At 43.7% G+C, this 20,797-nt stretch overlaps 3 protein-coding genes across 8 annotated transcripts; 1 reads left to right on the forward strand and 2 right to left on the reverse strand.

The window, feature by feature from the left end:
• Nucleotides 1–56: 56 nt before the first annotated feature.
• On the reverse strand, nt 57–13,529 carry ssx2ipa (synovial sarcoma, X breakpoint 2 interacting protein a). 6 transcript variants are annotated; one of them, XR_003977578.1, is made up of 17 exons: nt 13,178–13,529; nt 12,318–12,535; nt 12,043–12,210; nt 11,758–11,911; nt 11,381–11,456; nt 11,197–11,293; nt 10,875–10,974; nt 10,604–10,716; nt 10,060–10,209; nt 9,744–9,845; nt 8,163–8,285; nt 7,582–7,788; nt 6,685–7,435; nt 5,669–5,814; nt 5,249–5,415; nt 4,951–5,154; nt 4,716–4,733 (listed from the first exon to the last, which is right to left on the reverse strand). XR_003977578.1 is itself a non-coding variant. In XM_030362903.1 (14 exons), the coding sequence occupies exons 2-14, from the start codon at nt 5,709–5,711 to the stop codon at nt 419–421; spliced, it is 1,806 nt and encodes a 601-aa protein (XP_030218763.1). In that variant the 5' UTR covers nt 5,712–5,814; nt 6,685–7,288; the 3' UTR covers nt 57–418. The 6 variants fall into 6 exon arrangements, 3 of the variants coding, with proteins under 3 accessions (XP_030218763.1, XP_030218764.1, XP_030218766.1); XR_003977580.1 differs by having other exon boundaries at nt 12,318–12,790; nt 13,178–13,264; XM_030362903.1 differs by lacking the exons at nt 7,582–7,788; nt 8,163–8,285; nt 9,744–9,845; ... (7 more) ...; nt 12,318–12,535; nt 13,178–13,529 and adding exons at nt 57–557; nt 836–992; nt 1,113–1,230; ... (4 more) ...; nt 4,231–4,306; nt 4,394–4,529 and having other exon boundaries at nt 4,623–4,733; nt 6,685–7,288.
• Nucleotides 13,530–13,660: 131 nt separating this feature from the next.
• On the reverse strand, nt 13,661–15,951 carry bcl10 (BCL10 immune signaling adaptor). Its single transcript, XM_030362931.1, has 3 exons — nt 15,682–15,951; nt 14,989–15,277; nt 13,661–14,517 (listed from the first exon to the last, which is right to left on the reverse strand). The coding sequence occupies exons 1-3, from the start codon at nt 15,727–15,729 to the stop codon at nt 14,036–14,038; spliced, it is 819 nt and encodes a 272-aa protein (XP_030218791.1). The 5' UTR covers nt 15,730–15,951; the 3' UTR covers nt 13,661–14,035.
• A 1,528-nt stretch (nt 15,952–17,479) lies between these two features.
• LOC115548360 (CCN family member 1) lies at nt 17,480–20,588 on the forward strand. The gene is made up of 5 exons (XM_030362924.1): nt 17,480–17,753; nt 18,100–18,310; nt 18,736–19,080; nt 19,214–19,422; nt 19,540–20,588. Exons 1-5 carry the CDS (start codon nt 17,706–17,708, stop codon nt 19,834–19,836), a joined length of 1,110 nt encoding a protein of 369 aa, XP_030218784.1. The 5' UTR covers nt 17,480–17,705; the 3' UTR covers nt 19,837–20,588.
• Nucleotides 20,589–20,797: the final 209 nt, after the last annotated feature.

A 20,797-nucleotide genomic window follows, 5' to 3' on the forward strand; every position in this document is an offset into this window, starting at 1 on the left:
CTTTGAACAATTCACTAGGGGGCAAATACATGGAAGACAACAAGTATGTGAAACAATTGGATAATAAAAAAAACTTTTATTGCACACGTTGCTTATCATTTAGATAAGCAATATTTCTCAGTGAGTTTCACTAAAACACTTTTCAATCAAAAGTCTTTTGAAGTACAACAAAATCCCAAGGTGGGTAAACGGAGTGTTCTTAACTTAATCAGACAGGTGCTTGGCTGATACCCAAATAGAGTTTGAAAAAGATAAAAAGCAAACGTATAATTAAAGTGCTCTCCTTTGTGATCAAGCTTGGTGAAGATCCATGTTTGAAAAAAATAACAAGTCAGCGGCATCCTGAGGCAGTGTTGATGGCGCATAAAATGTAGTCTGCCAAGCCATTTGCTAATTATACTCCATAAATACAGTGTCCTCAAATGGGGCTGTCGCCGTCTTTGTCCAGAGAGAGGATACAAGGGTCTCTACATCGGACACTGCACTTTGATTTCCCAAAAAGGTTCTCTGCCCGAATGGGGCTGCTGGGCTCTTGCCAGCTCCCTCGCTTCGAGTGTCTGAAAGAAAGTTATAGAAAGACAAGCCGTTATAATCAGAGAAAAGCATAACAGTCAAATACTGGTACACTGCTATGTTAATAGTTGGTTTCAACTGGAATATTTAGAAACATTTTTTAAGCAAATATAAAATGCATTCTTTTAATATTTGCATGCATATGAATGCATAAGTAAAAAAACTAATCAAGGTGAAGTATCTGGTGATTGACAAAAAGAAATCATCGCTATAGATAAAAATTAGTAATCGAATAGTAATCGAATCAAGTGATGCAACAAACCTTGTTTCAGGTTGTATGAGGTGGAGTGTACGGTATAGTTCTGTCGTGGATGGCAGGCCATCACTGATGGAAGAATACGTAGTGGAGAACTCGTTGTAGGTGGAGGACTTGGTCAGTTTGGCTGGTGTGTAAGACTGCTGCAACTCTGGCTCACTTCCTACCCACACACAATATATCCAGTCAATATTTATAATTATCCAAGATGCCCATTGGTAGATATTAGTCCAAGTCAACCAGTTTTAAAATAACCAACAGTATAGTTAAGGTGATCACTCACTGATCGATAAGGCACTCTGGGAGTCAGACAAGGAATATTTCTTTCGGTCCACAAATGGGGTCAAGTTAAGAAATTGATTCTTGAGCCAGGCAGCCCGGTCCTCTTCAAATGTTTTTTTCTGTAGGACACAAATAGAAAAAATAAGTGACTGTCACTGATCAATGTGAACAAAGATTTATCATAGTGTTAGGTCAACAAGTGCATTGTTTGACTATGTTCTACGGGCAAACAGATTATGTATAGAATCGCTTCAGTCCATACTAGATGTTCAGGTTGGAAGGCAAGTTAAATAAAGCAAGTGTGTCATATGTTGCGTCATCTATGAACAGATGGCTGCATATGAATGCAGAATCTGTAAGCAAAGGGACAATATTTAGTCATCGGTAGGGGTCTGGTTTCTGTTTTTAGTGCCAGTGGTATAGACCAATAATGCTTGAGGGGGCTTTTGTTGCACATGGAGCACAACATGACGGCAACAATACGCTGGAGGAATGATCTCTTGCCTAGAGCGGCAACGTGTCTTTGGCCAGTGCCGTGCACTACAGCCTCGACCTGAGATCCATAGTAGGCCTACCTCGTGTCCAAGTCGGATGGCGGCCTCTGTGAAGTTCTTCCTCTCCCTCTCAAAGTTGCCCTTCTGCTCCTCAAAGAGCCGCCACTCCTCCTTGAGGCGCTCCTTCTCCTCCAGCGTGTAGCAGTCGTTGAGGAGCGCTGCCGTTTCATCGTCGAACGAGGAGTTCAGTTGTTTCTGTTGGGGTGGGCAGGCAGGCAGAGCAAGCCCAATAGGCATTACAATTGCTGGTTGTAAACAGGTTGACATCAACTCACTATGATGAACGATTGCATTTTTGTGTCTAGTCTGTAAAATGAAACAAAAGCAAGGCAAAATAAAAAAATATATGAAAAAGAAATAGAGAAAAAGCCCCGTTATAAAGTCTAAAAGTGGGTGTCTAAAGTGGTGGCAGCGCGTGTTACACCGAGGCATGGCCCACCTGGAGGAGCTGCTGCTGGGTGTGAATGAAGTCCTTGCCCTGTTGCACTTCCAGCCTCATCCTCTGCATCTCCTCCTCGTGGACTTCCCTGGGAACCGCCTCCTCGCTCCCAGACTGCTGCTGGGTCTGGGCCAGGGACACTAGGGCGACAACAAATAAAAGGTAAGAAACTGTTGCGTGATTGGGAGGGGTTATTGTGCTGGTAGAATATTATGATCATTGAGAAATCCTCACGTTCCGAATACAGATAATTCCAATTCCCAATATGGCTCCGCTGACCCTTGTTGCGGATATGGATTTGACCACATCAACATGACCCCGATGAATAATATAATCTCTATGTTTGAAAGTCAATGCCTCACATAAGCTTCCACCATACCGAGGCGTTGGGATTAGCTTGTGGGACCGCGCAGCGGTACCTTCATTCTGTACATGCTTCCTCTTGGTCAGATCCTTCGTCACCATGGACTCCATTCCATTGTGGTTCCATTGTTACGCCGATGACACACAGCTTTACCTCCCCTCCAAAACCATCAGTCCTTCCACCCTCTCAACCCTCTCCAACTGTTTGACTGACATCAAGACCTGGATGCAAAACAGCTTTCTCAAACTCAACTCCAACAAATCCGAAATCCTCATCATTGGTCCTGACACCCTCACTTACTCACTCCACTCTGAACTTCACCCTTAACATTGACGGCTCCACCATCACCCCCTCCACCAAAATCCGTAACCTTGGAGTTATCCTGGACCCCACTCTCTCCTTCCTCACCCATGTTAACCATATTACCAAAACTGCCTTTTTCACCTCCGAAACATCGCCCGCCTCCGCCCCAACCTGTCAACTACCGCTGCTGCGACACTCATCCACGCTTTCATTTCATCCAGGCTTGACTACTGTAATGGTCTTCTCTACGGCACCAACAACAAAGTCCTCAAAAAAAGTCAATATGTCCAGAACTCAGCTGCACGCCTCCTCACTGGTACCCGCTCCAGAGAACACATCACACCTGTCCTCCGTGAACTCCATTGGCTTCCAATTAAACACAGAATCAACAACAAAATCTTACTCATCACCTACAAGGCCCTCAACAGCCTAGCCCCCCCCCTACCTTGCCGACCTCCTCCATCACCACGCCCCCTCCCGATTCCTCAGGTCCAATTCTGCCAACCTGCTACAAGTTCCACGGACTGAGCGAAGGACTTGGGGTGATCGGGCCTTCTCAGTTGCTGCCCCCATCCTTTGGAATTCACTCCCCTCCCACATCAAAGTCTCTCCAACCCTCTCTTCTTTCAAATCTGCCCTCAAAACATACCTTTTCACACTAGCCTTCCCCACCTAACTCCCACCTTATTCTTCATGTTTAACCTCTGTCTTTCTTTTATTCCTAGTCTGTCTTACATAGTTTTGATAGGGCAATATGTAAAGCGTCTTAGAGTACCATATTAAGCGCGATATAAATTTCATTTATTATTATTATTACCTTGGCTGTCCAGTTTCTCCATGTGGTTCTTCAGCCTCCTCCACTGCAGCCTGATGCTGTAGGTGAGCTGCTCCCGGGCCTTCTCACAGGACTGGTCCAGGTTCTCCCTGCTGCACTCGCCCACCTCATCCTGCCCCTCCAAACCGGCCGGAGGGAAACCCTACAACAGCACCCCGGGGAGACAAGATTCATGACAAACTAAAAATGTTCAGGTGTAGATATGAATGACGAGATGCCGATTAAATACAATATCAATAGCTTCACTCCGAAGTAAGGCATTACTAAGGATTATTTTTTTTATTGTAGATAAACTACCACATTTTTAAATATCATTGACGGATTCGACCAATCAGAAGAGGGTACCCGCTCGGGACTGTCGTCTCCGGGCGACGCTTTGGCACAGGGCTTGTGTGGACTCAGGATGTACATCATGTCCCTCTTCATCTGCTGGAGGACTTTCTTCAGCTCGCTGTTTTCCACCATCAGAGACTGCTGGCGAGCCTCGTAGTCATTCAGCAGAGACTTGTACATGTCTCCCTCATGGCTGGAGAAGAATAAGAAACATGGCAAGGTTTTAACTGCTGTGACAAGAGAGGGCAGACGCAGGATAAATTGCCCAGAAAATAATGTTGATTAGGCTACCTGGTTCCAGCTTTCCCCGTCTTCCACTGGATCCTTTTGCCGTCCGAACGACCCAGGTAGTTCAATACGTCTATAGCTGTTGGAATTGATCAGAATATTCAGAACACATACAAACACCCCCCAACCCACACGATAAGAGACTGTCGACAGGCGGCTAGCAGACCTAGTTTCTTATCCCGTTTGTCAATCAGCAGTTGACCCAGGCGCTCCTTCAGCTTGACACACTCCCTCTCCTTCCTCTTGGCGTCATGGCTGTACTGGGAGGCACGGCCAGCAATGATATTCTGGAGCTTCTGGATCTGTCAAGGGAGAAAATAACTAGATTAGTCCAATGCACCCTTGTGTACGCACACTGCTATTCCAAGAAAATGACAGAATTGGAAAATGCAAACCTCCTCTTTTTCAGACTTCAGGCAGCTTTGCAAGGTCTCAATTTTAAGCTGCAGCTGTCGCTCCTTCTCATGTAGTCCAGACTTCTCCCTCTTCAGTAGTTCCAACTGATCCTGGTGACACATTGTCCAATGCATTTTATGAAACACAGCTATCACAGGCCTTGCGGGTTCACCTTTGCGTCCTTGGACAAAAATCAATGTTAAGATATTCATGGATTCCGGCGGCAGGAGCAGATAAGTGTTGACATTACATTGCAGTGGCAGCGTTTTTTTTTTAAAACACAACCCACGCAACCCCCCCCCCCCCCCCCCCCACTACCCAAGGTACCTTGAGCCTGTAGTTGCCGGTCTGCAGGTGCTCCAGGGTGCTGGAGGTCCTCAGCAGATCCTGTTCAAGCGCCTCCAGGGAGCGCTGGCTGCGGCGTTGCGCCTGCAGCAGCTCGTACATGGCGTTCAGGGCGGGCACGGAGTTCAGCGTGGCCTCCACTGGCGTTGCGATGCACATGGAGGCGAGGCCTAACGAACTCAGCTCCTGGGATGCCGGAGGATGAGGGAATGGTGGGTATTGAGGCACCAGAGCATTGGAGTAAACGTGTATAAGGAAGTGCAAGTGCAGGTGCAAGTACCTGGTTGATGTATAAAATGCATTGTGGCACGTTCTCCTCGATGCAGAAGGCACTCAGGACATTGTGTGAGCTTTTGGACAGCGGCAGAGAGGAGGAATACAGTGAATCGTGGTTTTGTCTGGACGAGGAGAGGGTCACCCGTGATATACTGGAGATCTCAGAGTTCTCTAAAAAGGAGAGAGCAAACAAAAGCCTGTTTGCACTGCTGGCCTTTAGAGACAGAAAAATGTGTTTGATTATGTAATACAACAATGACACTGCCACGACACTACCTCAGAAGGCTACAGAATTGGGTTACAGCTTGGAAATGAGAACACATATATAGGGCACATGGAGACGATTTGGGAATACAGCTCATGGACCCTTCTATTTCCGACCTAGCCTGGTGGTGGGTGCGTTCAAATGGCACAACCCACTTACCCATAGATACACCTAATGGTGAAGTCATCGACCAGTCTCCCATATCAAAGAAGTGTAGGACACAGGCGCGGTCATCAGTTAAGTCTGATCTTGGGGATGGATTAAGAGCTATGCAGCAGATTGGAGGCACTCGCTGGATCAGAGCCCTGAAATAAGCCACCACATAATCAGGGGGTAGATAATCGAGGTTGCATTCAACACAGATTGTACTATCAGACAGTTGTAAAAGGGGTGTGTGGATTAAGCTTAGGCAGGACAAAGTGTAATTAATAATGATCCAGAGAAAGAAGCTATTACACAACTATGAACCCAACAACCTATTCATGTCAAAACAAGACAAACTAGTTATCGCCCAAGCCACTCCCACTAAAGCTATATTGTACAACTGTCTACACTACTATCTGCACAGGGACTTTTACATTTAAAGTTTTTATTCCTAAAAAAAAATAAAGTCGCAGGGTAGAATAAATAACAAACTGATACATCTAATCATGCGTTATGTTAATTTGCCGGATCTCCCACAAGGTATGTCGAGCGTGTGTGGACACATTTTAAACAACTCGTGCTTTCTAATCTCTGGAGCAGCACAGCAGCCATGTGTTATCTATGAAAACACGCACTTTACTTACTACAACCCTGACCTTAGTAGGGCATAAAATAGATCACGAGATTTAACTGTCCTCCTTACTATGTCATACGATTAAAGCATCCTACCTTGACACAGAGACAAAGTGGAACGCATTTGCATTAGTTAATTGTCCTTGTCAGGTTGTACATCATCATCCGTTCGATAAACAGCGGACAGCTACAGCACTGTTAACGTTAGCTCACTCGGACCAGGACAACACGTTCACTCTAATCATAGTCCGACATTGAACACGACATTCAACCATCATTCAAATACAAATGGTACTGCCAACACACCTGCCGTCCCTTAATCACAGCCACACAACTCGCACTGTGTCGCAGATCATTTGACACTGTCATGAGACCGCAACATAAAATCCGTGTTTTACCTTAACTCGTTCGGCAAACATCATGAAGGTGCAGAGCGCTGATTGTTTTTAAGTGTATTCCCGTGTCGGCGTCCATCTAAACACTTCTGTCATTGGAGGCCATGTTGTCAAGCAACCAATATCTGAACAGCACATTGGATGCGAACCAACCGAGAGAGGATTATGCAAATGTGGTGCGCCCTCAGGTGTTACGTTATGGGACAAAGACACACAGGTTGTTCTCGACTTTACTGACACTGCCTCAAGTCTTTTGCGACTTGCCTGGCCCGAACGTCAGTTTTATTTGTGCAAATTTGTGCTAGTAAAATATGCCACTTCTTTACGTAACTTTCATCACTACTAAAAAAATACACAAACGCCTATTGGTCATCAATATAAATTGTCATGAACATATCTAATAATATATACATAATAATACATACTGCTCATAATTTATCCAAAGATTATCTAGCACCGTTCTTATAGCTAACAATGACAATTGATCATTTGTGTAACACAAATCAAATGTTTAGTTAAAAAGTGTTAGGCAACGGGTATGTGTTTGCTATTTGATGACGACAACTTGCTTGAACCAAGGCAAATACAATAATTGTTATCTCTGAGAAGGGCCTCGGAGTACAGTTCATCCAAAGCAGCCACAGCAGGAAGCGGTCTGGTTATCAGTCAGATAGCGCCCGGATTCAGGATGGTCTCTGCATTCTGCTATAAAGGCCTGGAGCTCAGACACTGGCACCTTGTCTTCTTGGCAACTCTAAAAAACAAAATTACTTCCATTAAAAATGACGTTGAAGTAGATGAGTGTTCAAATGAATAACTTATCATTCAAGCAGCATGTGTCAGCATATCTCTAGAGAGGACGTCGACCTCTGAAGCAACGTTGACTGGTGAGGAAAGCACCTTGATGGTTTCATAGGTGTCGGTGATGAGGGCGATGAAGAGGCTGAGCACCATGTAGATGAAGAGGGAGATGAATGAGTAGAGGTAGACCCGGCTGAACAGCCACACCAGGTACGTCTTGTCCCTCATGGCTTTGAAGGTAGCGTACATGTCGTCCCCGTTGATGAGCGAGAAGAGACACTCTGTCACCTTGTCCAAGGTCCGGAACTGGAAGGAGATTCAGATGGACGGCATTGAGGTTATCCTATCCTGCATGCTTCTATTCCAGTTATTTGATTGTATGATGTCCTATGGTTTGTTTCTATGACCATTTTTATGTTTGAAATGGGGTCTCAACAAATCGTTCGGAGTGGTTCTCCACACCTGGTAATGTTTGATTAGGCGTAGCTATATCACACTTTAATATAATACATTACACGTGACGTTATACTTTCTTAGCTGGGTGTTGACACACAAGAGTGACACATGAATAAAGATTCTTCTCTTGGAGCATTTAATTTGAGTTCCACTGACGTGGTGCGTAGGCATGACCACGTATGCGCGCCAGAACTGAGGGGGGTTTTAGGGTGCGATCGGCGTACCTTGTCATGGTAGGGGCCAAGCACGATCCAGCCACAGAAACAGTATCCCAGGTAAATCATGGCGGCGCAGCAGCAGAAGCGGATCACGTTGGGGAAGGCTGCTCTCAGGGTCAGGATGAGGATCTAGCACAACATCATGATATGGAAATGGCCTGGGATTGATGGAGCTGTCTCAGTACAATGCATTACAAGTTGCAGCAGGACTGTGACGTGTTAAGGGGGTTCAAGACCCTGACTAAAGGTTTGATCAAAAACATGTAGACATCTTTGAGTAAGTAAATCTTTGACCTGCTCATTGCAGTTTTTGCTACATTTCTCAGATCAGATTTGAAATTCTCAAAACTACCTGTTCAATCTTCACATCATTGTGTAACTTGTGCACATCAAAAAAGCAGTTTCTCATTTCTTTGAGCAAGTTGCAAATGCTTTGGTACATTCATGCAAATGATTATGTACAATTCTCTGCTCTTTCCTACATTATCCATTGCTTATGTCATGTTGATCAAAATGTATTGTAATGGGTCTCTATTGAATAGTCTCACCCCCATAGCATGTAGGCATTAGTTCATTGCATAAGTCTTTACATGCAAAATGGTTGAACAAGTTGACAAAATATGTCAAGCATATTTCTATGCATTTCCATTAGACTTTTTTTCTAAATCTGTCCTTAATTGGTAAATTGCTACCAGGTGAATCTTGACCCTCTCTAAAGAAGGGAAATGTGTGAAGTGTTAGATCAACCAACAATCAACCAGATTTACTGAAATAGCTCAAAGGTGCATCTCCTGAACCATGAACTGGCAACAAAATGCTACATTGTCTGACAATGGAAGGACAAGGAATTGGACAGGGTCAATAGCCAGAGAGAAGAAGAGGAAGCGGAGTGAGGCTGCGTGAGAATAAGAATTTGTGGCCCAACAGTCAGCAGGAACGTCAGGAGGTGTAGGAAGAGTGCACTGTAATTCCTACAGCAATGCATGCACAGTTTACCCTAAGGAGATTGTCCTATGTTTTCTAGCAATGACATGGTCTGTCAACAAATTACAGTACAAACATTCAAAGCGTAAATGTGAATCTTGTCCAGTCTCTTGCAACCAATCTCCCACATACACTAAGGTGTAACTTACAATTTACAATAATTGTCTTCAAAATTGTAGCCATAGTTTACATCAGAACATCCCTCCAGAGTACACTGTTATATTGACAACATGACTAAGCAATTTGACTGCCTTATCCGTACACAATGACACAAGGACTTGTCATTCTGATGGCACTGACATGTTCATTGATACAGATATTCACTTTTGAGAATCAAACTAAGGATTTTGAGCAAGAGACTGGCCTTTGCATGAAATCCATGGTGTTTTGCTATTTGTACGAATTGTTTTGAAAAATACACTTACTGTTTTGCAAATTTCAATTCTGATCTGAGAAATGTACCGAAGCGACTGAGAAAAACTGTAAAGACATGTGGCTGAGCTCACTGTCGTTTCTCAAGCATCTACTTCATGACTAATCTAGTGTAATACACTAGTATTGAATGGGGAGTAAACAGCATGTGAATGAAGAAAGAGTTCATACGTTGTACTTCTTGAAGAAACCGAGGTAGCGAATGACCCCGACCCAGACCAGCATGGTGGCGGTCCCGAGCAAAATACTGCACACGTCATAGTTGGTCAGGAACTGTAATAAAAGATATAGACATACAACCAAGATAAACAACTGCATTATGAAATTATGAAAAACTGATTTTTTTAAAAGACGTTAACCCATGAGTAGGCCTAGTTTAATAGAGTAGGCCTAGTTTAAGCAAACCATTATTATAGACTGTAAATAACACATGCTGAACATGAATCTCTTTCACTCACTATTAATGAAATGTGATAAATAATCATACCTTGGTCTGAATTCCTATTTTCAGGATGGACCCTGCAATGGTAAGGGTATCACTCACAATGATGAGGATGTACCATCCATTTACAAACTCCATGCGATCTGCCCAGGGCACAGGCTTACTGAAGTAGGTTTGGAAGAACGTATTATACTCCTGCGACAAAAACAACAATACACCACACATGATGTTAAGAGGCTCAGACATCAATTATTTATTTTTGTTATTTGGAATGGGTAGAATCCGTTTATATGCTAACCTTTTTCCGCAATCAATATATCAATAGGCCTGCTGTAGGCTAATGTTTCAGCTGATATCACTATCACCCGATTGTTGCTTTGTATTAATATTAAGTTGATCAAGATGGTCACATTAACTGGCAGGTTGTTTGGACACAAATGCCCTTATATAACTTTTTTTTCGGAAACCATAAAGGTTGCAACCAACTGTATTGGCCACCCCCAGTATACAATAATTAAAGTGTCTGACTGTTACAAATCAATTCATGGTGACGCAAACACAATGAATCGACTTTCTCTGCCTCACTCACAAACTGGAGTTGGATGCCATTTTTAACGGAGCGTGAGCAGAGGATGAGCGAGGTGATGCAGGCAATGATGACCAGAGAATCCAGCATTAAGAGCATGTAGTCATTCTTCCCAGCTTGGTAGACCAAACATGGAGGAGAGGAACGGTCAGTTTGGTTGAATCAATGGCAGTTTAAATGAGTTATTATTATTATTATTATTATAAATATGTGTGGCGAATGTTTGTTTGTTAATCTTTTTTGGAAAGCGTTTTTTTAAAATTTGAAAACTTACAAGTGTCTGCTACATTCCAGTCTTTGCATTCGTAAATTCCAACATCATTGATTATTTCAGTTTTTATTCTTCCGCTGTGGGCGTGGTTGTTAAATATGATCTGTGTTAAAAAACAAAACATAATTTTTCTGTGATATTCTTGGTTTGTGAATTGTAATAACATTGTATAAGAGATTTCAATGGCCACATACGAAATTACATATATATATATATATATATATATATATATATATATATATATACATTACTGTGTTATAAATGCGGCCTGATTATGGCCTGTCAGCATAATCAAATGCATGGTTTACTTTCTCATGTCAACTACCGTTATATTGAACAGATAACAGTCCGGCAGTTCATTGTGCCGCACAGTCTGCAGATTGATGGCTCTCAGTTTGAGGTAGATGTTTACTGACAGCAGCCTGAACAAAGACATACAATTATTATTATAAAGCTACACTCCAGTAGAAAACAGTGATTACATTTCTGCCATTATATAAACTACTCACCTTTTGAAATCTATAGAGAAGGTCAGACGTCTTGGCCAACTTTCAGTATCAATTGTAGGATATATGGCTATACAAACTATGAAAGTAAACAGAAAAACGAAGAGTAAATAATGAATCGAAAGACGTTTTGTCTAGACATGGGCACAGAAAGCTACCCAACACAAGGCTTCCTCTTTCAGTCACAAGTAACAGCATTGGGTTTATTTTCCATTTGTGCCATGAATCACTCTTTATAAATATCCCCTATCAACAATAAGCATATGATTATTCTGGTGAGCACATTACAATACAGTTCCTCTGTTCGTAAAAACGTTTCATGCCAGTACATGTTCAGAATAGGTTCAGAGGTAACTGTCTATAACTGTATGTTATGGTACCTTTTTCCACATGTGGATCAATGTCAAAGGTCTCATTGCCTGGGAAGATGCTGCTGTTCCTGTAGAACTCTTTACACAGAGATAGAGGAGTGTACAGGCCATCCACCCTCTCATAGGCATGATTTCCTACTGTGAGATTCTCAAGATTCATGTACTGGAAAAAAAACAAAAAAAAAAACATGATTTTTTTATGATGATTTTGAAAGATGTACAACAAAAGCAAATTAGCAGTTCATGCCTTCGAAAGGGAATAATAATAGTAATGGAAATTAAAATGTTATTCACCCTATCAATGGCATAGTGAATATGGTCATAGACGTCTGTTTTAGTGTAAAGTGTGTGTATTCCACGATGTTGATCGTTGTATCCTTTGAGAAACAGATTTTTGAATGTCAGCAGGCTTTCCTCTTTGAAGCTGACCATCATTTCGTTGCTCAGGCCAAAAGAGACCAACTAGAGGTAAACACAGACAAGATAATCAACTATTTGTCAAAAGTTTTAATAAAGAAATCAATGTGCAAAAAACCCCCAAAAACATAGATTGGACATACTGTATTTACCTGGATTGTGATAATTGCAATTTTCAGAATTTGTAATGTTAGTTTCCATGGTTTACGGCCCCTGGCTCTGTATTTCTCACAGGGATTCATGAAGAAGTACTTGAGCCTTCTCCTGAAGTCCTCCACCTCACAGACCTGTTTGTCTGTCTTCCATCGGTGATGGCCCTTCAGGGGCCTCCCCTCTGGCTTTGGGCCTACAAGGGGCTCCTCCATCGAGTCTTGAAAATCAGGGTTTCAAAACAAGAGATACCAGGTAGAACTCCTCCTCTGTGTATGTGCATGTGTACATTTATATATATATATATATATATACACCCACACACTTGGATTGACCTTTCACAGATCTACAGTATTGTGAATACTTGACGTGCCTTTCTTTCTGATGTTTATCAAACAGGTTCACCAGCATGGGTCGACTGCTGTAACTTTGTGTTACTCCAAAAATCTCCAGATTTAAGAACTCTAAATACAAGCTGCACAAACAATAGTGGAGACAATCATAATACACACAGCACTAACCCTGTGATTTCACATACAGTACACTACTGTTAATCAATGAAACATTGTCAATTATGAATTTATCAGTTACATGATTTCCAATATCACCGTCCAAAAAACCAAGAGATTATATAATAGCAAATGCTCATTCTACTATGTGCCTTTTCATAAGTGCTTCCAATTATCTCTTCTTACCAATATCAACTGGAATATGCAACATTTCTTTAATATGTGATTTTCTTTTTTCAAAGAAGTTTGGTGGAAGGGATCATCCCTTTAAATCTAAACTATCAATTGAAAAATTATGTAGGAATAAAACACCAAAATGTCCATGAAAGAATTCACAAAAATGTGTCACCTACCAAATTGTATGTGACAGTCGGAGCACGCCGTCCCTCTCTGCATCTGGAGCCTGTCCACGGTCTTATGAGCTTCACACAGAGTAGTCGCTGCATCCGTCCTCACCATATGATGACATGGCATTCCTTCGCGTCACCTTCAAAGATTCCAGTTTTTCCAAAACATAAAACATAGTTCCCCATTCATTCTTCCAAATAGCAACAGTAGGACAACACCAAAACACGCAATGCTCATGTCCTTACAATGGACATTACGCCTAGATTCATGCATACAACTTTAAGGGTTGCAATTAAACACCAACAGGGAAAGGAAATTAGGGGTTCTCAAGAAGTGTATTATGAATCGATGTCTTCGCTGTGCTTCCTCAAATGTATGTAGTTAGCCTTTAGTTAGCAATTTGTGTAAGGAATGACATTAGCCTCTAAAGTTCACAGTAAGAACAATAACTACAGTTGCTGAAACACATACCCATATTGAATACAATAATTGTTTCCTGAGTTTATTGTAGTATAAAATAATGAGATCATAAACAATTATAGCATTGATAATGAAATAAAACTTTTGCAATGACATTTTTTGTAGTGAAAAAATTCAAAACATGTTTGCAGCTTATGAGACAATGTCTGCATTACGCTAACAAGGCACAATGTGTTATGAACATCCTTATTTAAAGAAGGCACAACATTAAACATTCCATATAAAATAGGTCACAACCTGTCAGACATTACGTTTAAAAGAAGAGAAGACAGATACAACGCAATCTACACGGTCATCTCCCGACTTGCATTGTGGTGCATTCCAACACATGTGTGACACTGAAGTGTGTGTAGGGGGGGGGGGGGGGGGGGGGGAAGGGGGCGTTACGACAGGAACAGTTTTGGGTTTTGCTGTTTGGCTGGCATGGCAGCATACATGGGGCTGGTGGTGGAGCGCGACCTGAGGGGCTGAAAGTTCAGGTCGGCGCCGCCGCTGCACTGGAGCGTGTCGAGGTCCATGGTCGGGGACAACGACTCCTCCGCCAGCATCTCCTCCGGCAGGGCGGGCGCCCCTGGGTCCCCGGGCCTGGGGAGGGTGGAGGGCGCCGTGGACATGGAGGAGGACGCCGGCATGTCCCATCCTGTCACCGAGGCCCCGCCGCTGCCGCCGCCGCCGCCGCCGCCGCCGTCTTTCTGAGGCTTGAGTTCGAGGGACCCCGGGAGGAGCGAGGCGCCGGGGCTCGCCTCGCCATCCGGGTGGTAGAGCATGGTGGAGTCCTCGGAGAACGTCTTGGAGAGGTCGTTGCCGCCGCCGGGGGCGGCTCGCTGGACGCTCAGGGTGTTGGCGGTCGGAGGAGTGCTGGCGGCTGAAGGGGGGAGGAGAGGGAGGGAGGGAGGGAGAGGGTTAGGGAAGTCAGCGATTCTTTTTTCACACCGCATTGATGTCATGTTTCTTTTCTCCTTTCACTTTCTGTGCACTCTCTGGGAACACAAAGAGGGTACGTGTTCTAGGACTGCGCATAACATGGCTGCAGCCCTGGCTGGGGGCCAACACTGTAATGCAGTACTTATTTCCCACACTACCACTCAAACCTTTTTATTACCATATTAATAATACCATATTATTGTTTTATTATACGTTGTATTCCAACATAACTATATATATATATCATATTGATAAGTGTGCCTGCCCTGGGACAACGGATGGGAAATAGCAAGACGCTGTAATTTGATGAAGTGCATCTCCTGTCATTGATGCAAAGGCTGCTCCTGCATCGTCCCCTGACCCTGACAAGTGAACACACCGACAGAAGCAACCAGCCAGGACTCAGCATCACCTTTCAGCGCCTCGATCTTCTCGTTCTTGGCCTTCTGGACCTCGTCCGTGATCTTGGCGATGATGAAGTTCTGGCAGCGGGACAGCTGGATGGACTCGATCAGCACGTCCAGCCCGTGGGGGTTGTCGCTCAGGAGGTCCAGCAGGGTGCTGGCGCGCCTGGACTGCGTGGGCTGGGAGGTCATCTCCTCCGCGTCGTCCCGCGTCATGATGCGGCGGGAGCGCAGGTAGTCGAAGTGGCGCTCGGCTCTGATCTTGGTGACCAGGTAGGGCCTCAGTTTGTTCAGCACCTGGACGAAAAGGAAGCTAACCACTTAGTGGACGGAGGGTCTCAGCCTGGGCTATGACCTCTCAAAATATACAAAACATAGATTATATCTTTATTTTATTATAAAGTGAAACATCAACGATAATGTATATAAATGTAAAGAAAGATAATGATTACAACTGTTGTAATCATTAGGCTTTATTGGCCAGCTCAATGTAGAATAGCGACTTCCCACTCAAAAAGAGGAAAGAGTGGTTTCAGTAAGGCTGCTAGGCACAGGAGGGAGGGAGGGTTGAGTGGGGTATTTCCTACTTCAGCACGCATGCCCCCACAGGGGGCATGTGGGCTTAGAGTAAGGTCTTAGAGTAATTAATTACTTTCAATCGATATGTAAACCATATCGTGGAACCCGCTTAAGCTACTCACGTCTTTTTTAATGTCTGCCATTTCATCTTCTGTAAGGTGAACATCCATCCCTCGCCCCTTGAAGTAAACAATTCAGGTGTTCCGGGGTAATCAACGGAAACTCACGCAAGTTAAGAGTTATTATCAAATCCAACACGAGAATAGAGTAATAGAGTTCGCATTATCGTTGTGGTTTAACTTGTTGTTTAACGACTACGCCTAATCTTTTACGCGGCATAGACATTGTCCTCTGCTCCGCAATCGCTCTCCGGACTTCCTTATTCTCAGATCGATGACGTCAGATTTGTAACGTCACAAGAGTAATATTATAATATCCAATGCTTTGCGTCCATCCTTTGTGAACAAAGCGAATATTATTCTTTTAAAATGTGACACTTTATTGGCATGAATTCTCCAAATTGTGAAAATGCATTCACTAGTTATACTTGAATGGGGTTGTTCAGAAAACAAATAACCGTTTGTTACTATGTAGAGTAAGGTTAAAGTAGCCGTTTTATTTGTGTGTGTGTGTGTGTGTGTGTGTGTGTGTGTGTGTGTGTGTGTGTGTGTGTGTGTGTGTGTGTGTGTGTGTGTGAGTGTGTGCCTGCGTGCGTGCGTGCGTGCGTGCGTGTGTGTGTGTGCGCGCGGAATGCATGTGGAGCGGTCGGTGAGTTAACATATAGGAATTGCTAACCACTCTGTATGGCTTTTAGTGGAAAATGCTCCAGACCACAAAAGTCAACAGTTTCTTCAGGTATTTCTTGAAAGTATAGGAAACCATGGCATGACGTTCATGCATGCTGTTCTGCTGCTTGAGTTGTACCTGTTTGTAATGGCCCTTTAAACTCCGGTGACATATATGGGTAGACAGGACAGAGTGCCAATGGGACGTTTTTTCTACGGCATACACTTCCTCACATCAGACAGGTTTTTTGTACAGTGAATTACACTTTCACATGGTTGAAACAAATAACTGACTTCATCCTTGTGGCTCTTGCCAATAAACAAACCATGCCGATTGGGAATGTAATGTTGCATCAAATGGCATGTTTATTTAGCAAATAACATTTCTTATTGTGTTCCTCATTGGTTGTAAATATGGAAAAAATAATTGCGGATGTTCAAACATTCTCAAAGGCTCTTGTTTGGAAATGTCAAGGTTAAATAAACTCTGCTTTGGCCACACCCCAGTAGATGATGGACAGGAATGTACCTGTGAATTGTTTAAACTAACATCAGCTTCACCTTTATCGTTGAAAGTTAAAACATTGACCACAGACAATGTGAACCAGCCTAAACAGAGAGTTGGATAACACTTCAAGAATGAATGCAGGTCAAAGAAATATGTGCCTTTTCTTTCAATATTTATCCAAGAACTGATGTGGAATCCCCCTTTAGATGATCTCATTCAACAGGAATGATGAAGTCATTGTTGAACTTATAATTTAGAGAAAATATCAAATCGGCAGGCTATGAAATGTATTAAAGATGCAATATGTTTCACAAAAAGAATCATTTGTTATATCTCTAACCATAGAATGTCTATGCAACAATCATCAAGGCAATACATAAAAAAAGGCTTACTAATGATTACATAGAACGTCCATTTCAAGTTTACAAGTTGGCAGAAAGTATACCTGCAACAATATAAAAGTATTAATTTACATGGGTTGGCTGCATTATAAAAGGCTAAATAAAAAGAAAAGTGAACAATAAAAGTAAATGAACAATAAAAAGAGAAACAGAGGGAAAGTTGGAAGTGGGACAGGGGGTTCTGGGATGGGTTGAGTGGTAGTGGTGGGGGGGGGGGGTGGTAAGGGGGTTGCCTTATGGGAGGACATGCTGCAAAGCATTCTTGGCATAGTTGTAGAACACCTCTTCAGCTCACACACACGTCACATCTGCTCCGTGTGTGTGTGTGTATATAACGTGATTCGTGGGCCGCTCGGGACTATACAGGCAGAGAGAGAGAGAGAGACAGAGAGATAGGCCGTCGCTGCAGCGTAGAGTTGGCTTGTTGAACACAAGGCTCTCTCTTGGGGAAGATGTGGGTGTTTTCCGCGGCTCTGATCGTATGTGGGATGTTGAAGTTGGTGAGGCCGTTTTTCATTCTCAACACATTTCTGGTTTGGTATGGTTTGGTTTTTTAAATAACATAATGATGACTTTTGACACCTGTGTAGTCTTGCTCTTCCAGGAGCACATTGCTTTTCTTTAGGTAATATTGTATTTTAGTCGTTATTTTAGTAATATTTTAGTTATTTGTCATTTCAGTTCAAAAAGTAGGCCTATTGCGTATCATTTGCATTTCTCTATTCTTTCCATTATTTTTTTGTAAGTCTTACAATCATCAAATCAATCATGCATGATTCACTCATTGCTTTGAAAGTGTATATTAAACATAAACCTCAATGTCCCTCTCCTGATGCCGTACTGCAGGCGTCCCCGTGCCCCAGGGAGTGCAGGTGCAGCGCCGCAGCCCCGCGGTGCGCAGCAGGAGTGTCTTTGGCGGCGGACGACTGCGGCTGCTGTATGGCGTGCGGTCGGCAGCTCAATGAGGACTGCGGCCGGATGCAGCCCTGCGACCGCACCAAGGGGCTGAAATGCAACTTTGGAGCAGGTCACGGAGCAGCATACGGCATCTGCAGGGGTATATGCATGTGACTCCATTGTGAATATCCTGACCGTGTTTGATTTTATACATTCAAACCATCTAATTGTAACCGACAGTTTGGTTACAAGATTTGTTTTCTTGGGGTTCAAACAGATCATTTCATTGAGAGGGATGGGTTAGGGTTGAAATTCCTGGATTGATTGATCTGTGGCTTATAGGGTTTTATCATTTAGATTCTAACTTTGAATAAACTGATGGCTGCAGTGAAAAAGTGACTAAAAGTATACAGTTGAAAGAAACACACAGTCCATCACTTTTAACCATGATCTCACCAACTACACATGTGGTGACGTCGTCCTTGATTTGATCCTGCTGTGTCATTTGGCCTGCCTCCTGGATTGTGCCTTTTGGTTTCTCTGACTCCTCATGTAAACGGTTGGTTCTTCTATGACTGTCCACAGCCAAATCAGAAGGAAGATCCTGCGAGTACAACAACAGGATCTACCAGAACGGGGAGAGCTTTCGACCAAACTGCAGACACCAGTGCACCTGTATGGACGCTGCTGTGGCATGCATCTCCCTGTGCCCCCACAAAGTGGCGCTGTCCAAACCGGGGTGTGAGAAGCACCGGTTGGTGAAATCCCCCGGGCGTTGCTGTGAGCAGCTGGTCTGTTCGGATGAGGGAGGAAAGAGATGGAGACCTCTGATCGAAGAGCCCGGCCCTGGGGAGACACTTAAGTCGGGACATTTCTCGGACGCCAAGGATGAGCTGGCTCTCGTTAGCGATGGATACAGCTCCTTTGCGGGTAGGTTGAGATAGGTACTGTAGACAATTACTTCATAAACTTAAAAAACTGGTCATCTTTATATGATGAGAATGATTTCGGTTTTCATTGGACCGATTTTCATTGGCTCTCATTTCCAACCTTCTACTCACAGCTTCAACGACGGAACCTGACGGCCCCATGCTCATGTCGGGACCCGGGAGGTGCCTGGCCCAGAGCAACCCCTGGTCCCCCTGCTCTACGTCCTGTGGCATGGGGGTCTCCGCCCGGCTGTCCAACAGTAACAGCCGGTGCAAGCTGACCAGGGAGACTCGGATGTGTGAAGTTCGCCCATGCACCAAAACTGCATTCCCCAGCCCAAAAGTATGCACACATGTGTCCTATTTTACATATATACAACTGCGGAAATGTTTTTAGCTTTAGGTCTTCAGTTGTCCCTCCTGTGAGTTTATTTACTTTCTTTTTCTCCCCCAACAACAGGCGTCTGGGAAATGCAATCCCACCGAGAAGGCCGCCGGCCGACCGGTGAAGTTGTCCCACATGGGCTGCGGTAGCTTCAAGAAGTTCCAGCTCAGGTTCTGTGGGACCTGCTCCGACGGTCTGTGCTGCCGTCCCAACCGGACCCAGACAGTGGCCGTGCGCTTTGGCTGCGAGGACGGGAGGACCTTCAGCTACAACGTCATGATGATCCAGGCCTGCAAGTGTGAGCCTGACTGCACCAGCGACGGCAGCTACGGACCACGGGTGTCCCCCAGACACGGCAACGCCGTCCACTGATTGATTGGTTCATGAGGTTTGAGGGGGGGGGGGGCAGTTGAGACGAGGCAGACTTCTCCTGCTGAGGACTTTGGATTTGCTTCATATTATTGGAGCTTGATGATCTGCTTCATTGGGAAGCTTTGTAGTATTCAATGTCTCTGTATTTTTTTTTTAAGTCAAACCAACAAACCAACATATCACATGTATTATGGCTCAGGGCATTGCTAAATGTGTAGTTATCGCAATATGTTTCATACATAATGTATGCATCAAATATATCACAATTGGCATATTTTGCACTGACGATATGCAATGAATTTTGCATTAATGTTGCATTTGTCTGTTTGTTTCTATCATATTCGGACAATATGCCCATTCTTATTCAGTGATATAAAACCCTACATGCATAAGACATACATAAGACAATATAGTAGAAAGGGAAAGAAGACACCGATAGGCCTAACTTGAAGGCCTCCTACAACAGAAACCGGTCACATTTCCAGCTGTAAGTATGGTTATTGCACCTTACTGACTATTTAACTCTTGGATTGTTTATTTGTTTATTTTGCACTCTTTATATTTGTTCCATTCCTACTTTGTATTGCAACTGCTGCACAAAAATCTCCCTCTGGATAAATAAAGTATTATCTTGTCTTAAATGGATGTGGGCGACCACACAAATCCATAATGACCCAAGGTACAGGATGGGTCCCCTAGCCATTAATACTATTAAACCATCATTAAACCCAACAAAACGGCGGAGGATCAAACTGATTCCGAGGGTGTAATCAGACAGAACTTCAAAGGCCAAGAACAAGCGCAGAAGAAGAGCCAGGCCAGTGGGGCGTACGCACAGAGAATGAAAGGATTCCCATGCCCTCGACGGGAATGCACAATAAACATGGAGAGGGCTGTTGCTTTCTCCGGGGCATACAAGCGTTTGGTATGAGACTACGTCAAAGAGAACACAAGTCTTTTT

The sequence above is a fragment of the Gadus morhua genome, chromosome 8 (assembly GCF_902167405.1).
Source record: "Gadus morhua chromosome 8, gadMor3.0, whole genome shotgun sequence".
Classification (NCBI taxonomy): Eukaryota; Metazoa; Chordata; class Actinopteri; order Gadiformes; family Gadidae; genus Gadus; species Gadus morhua.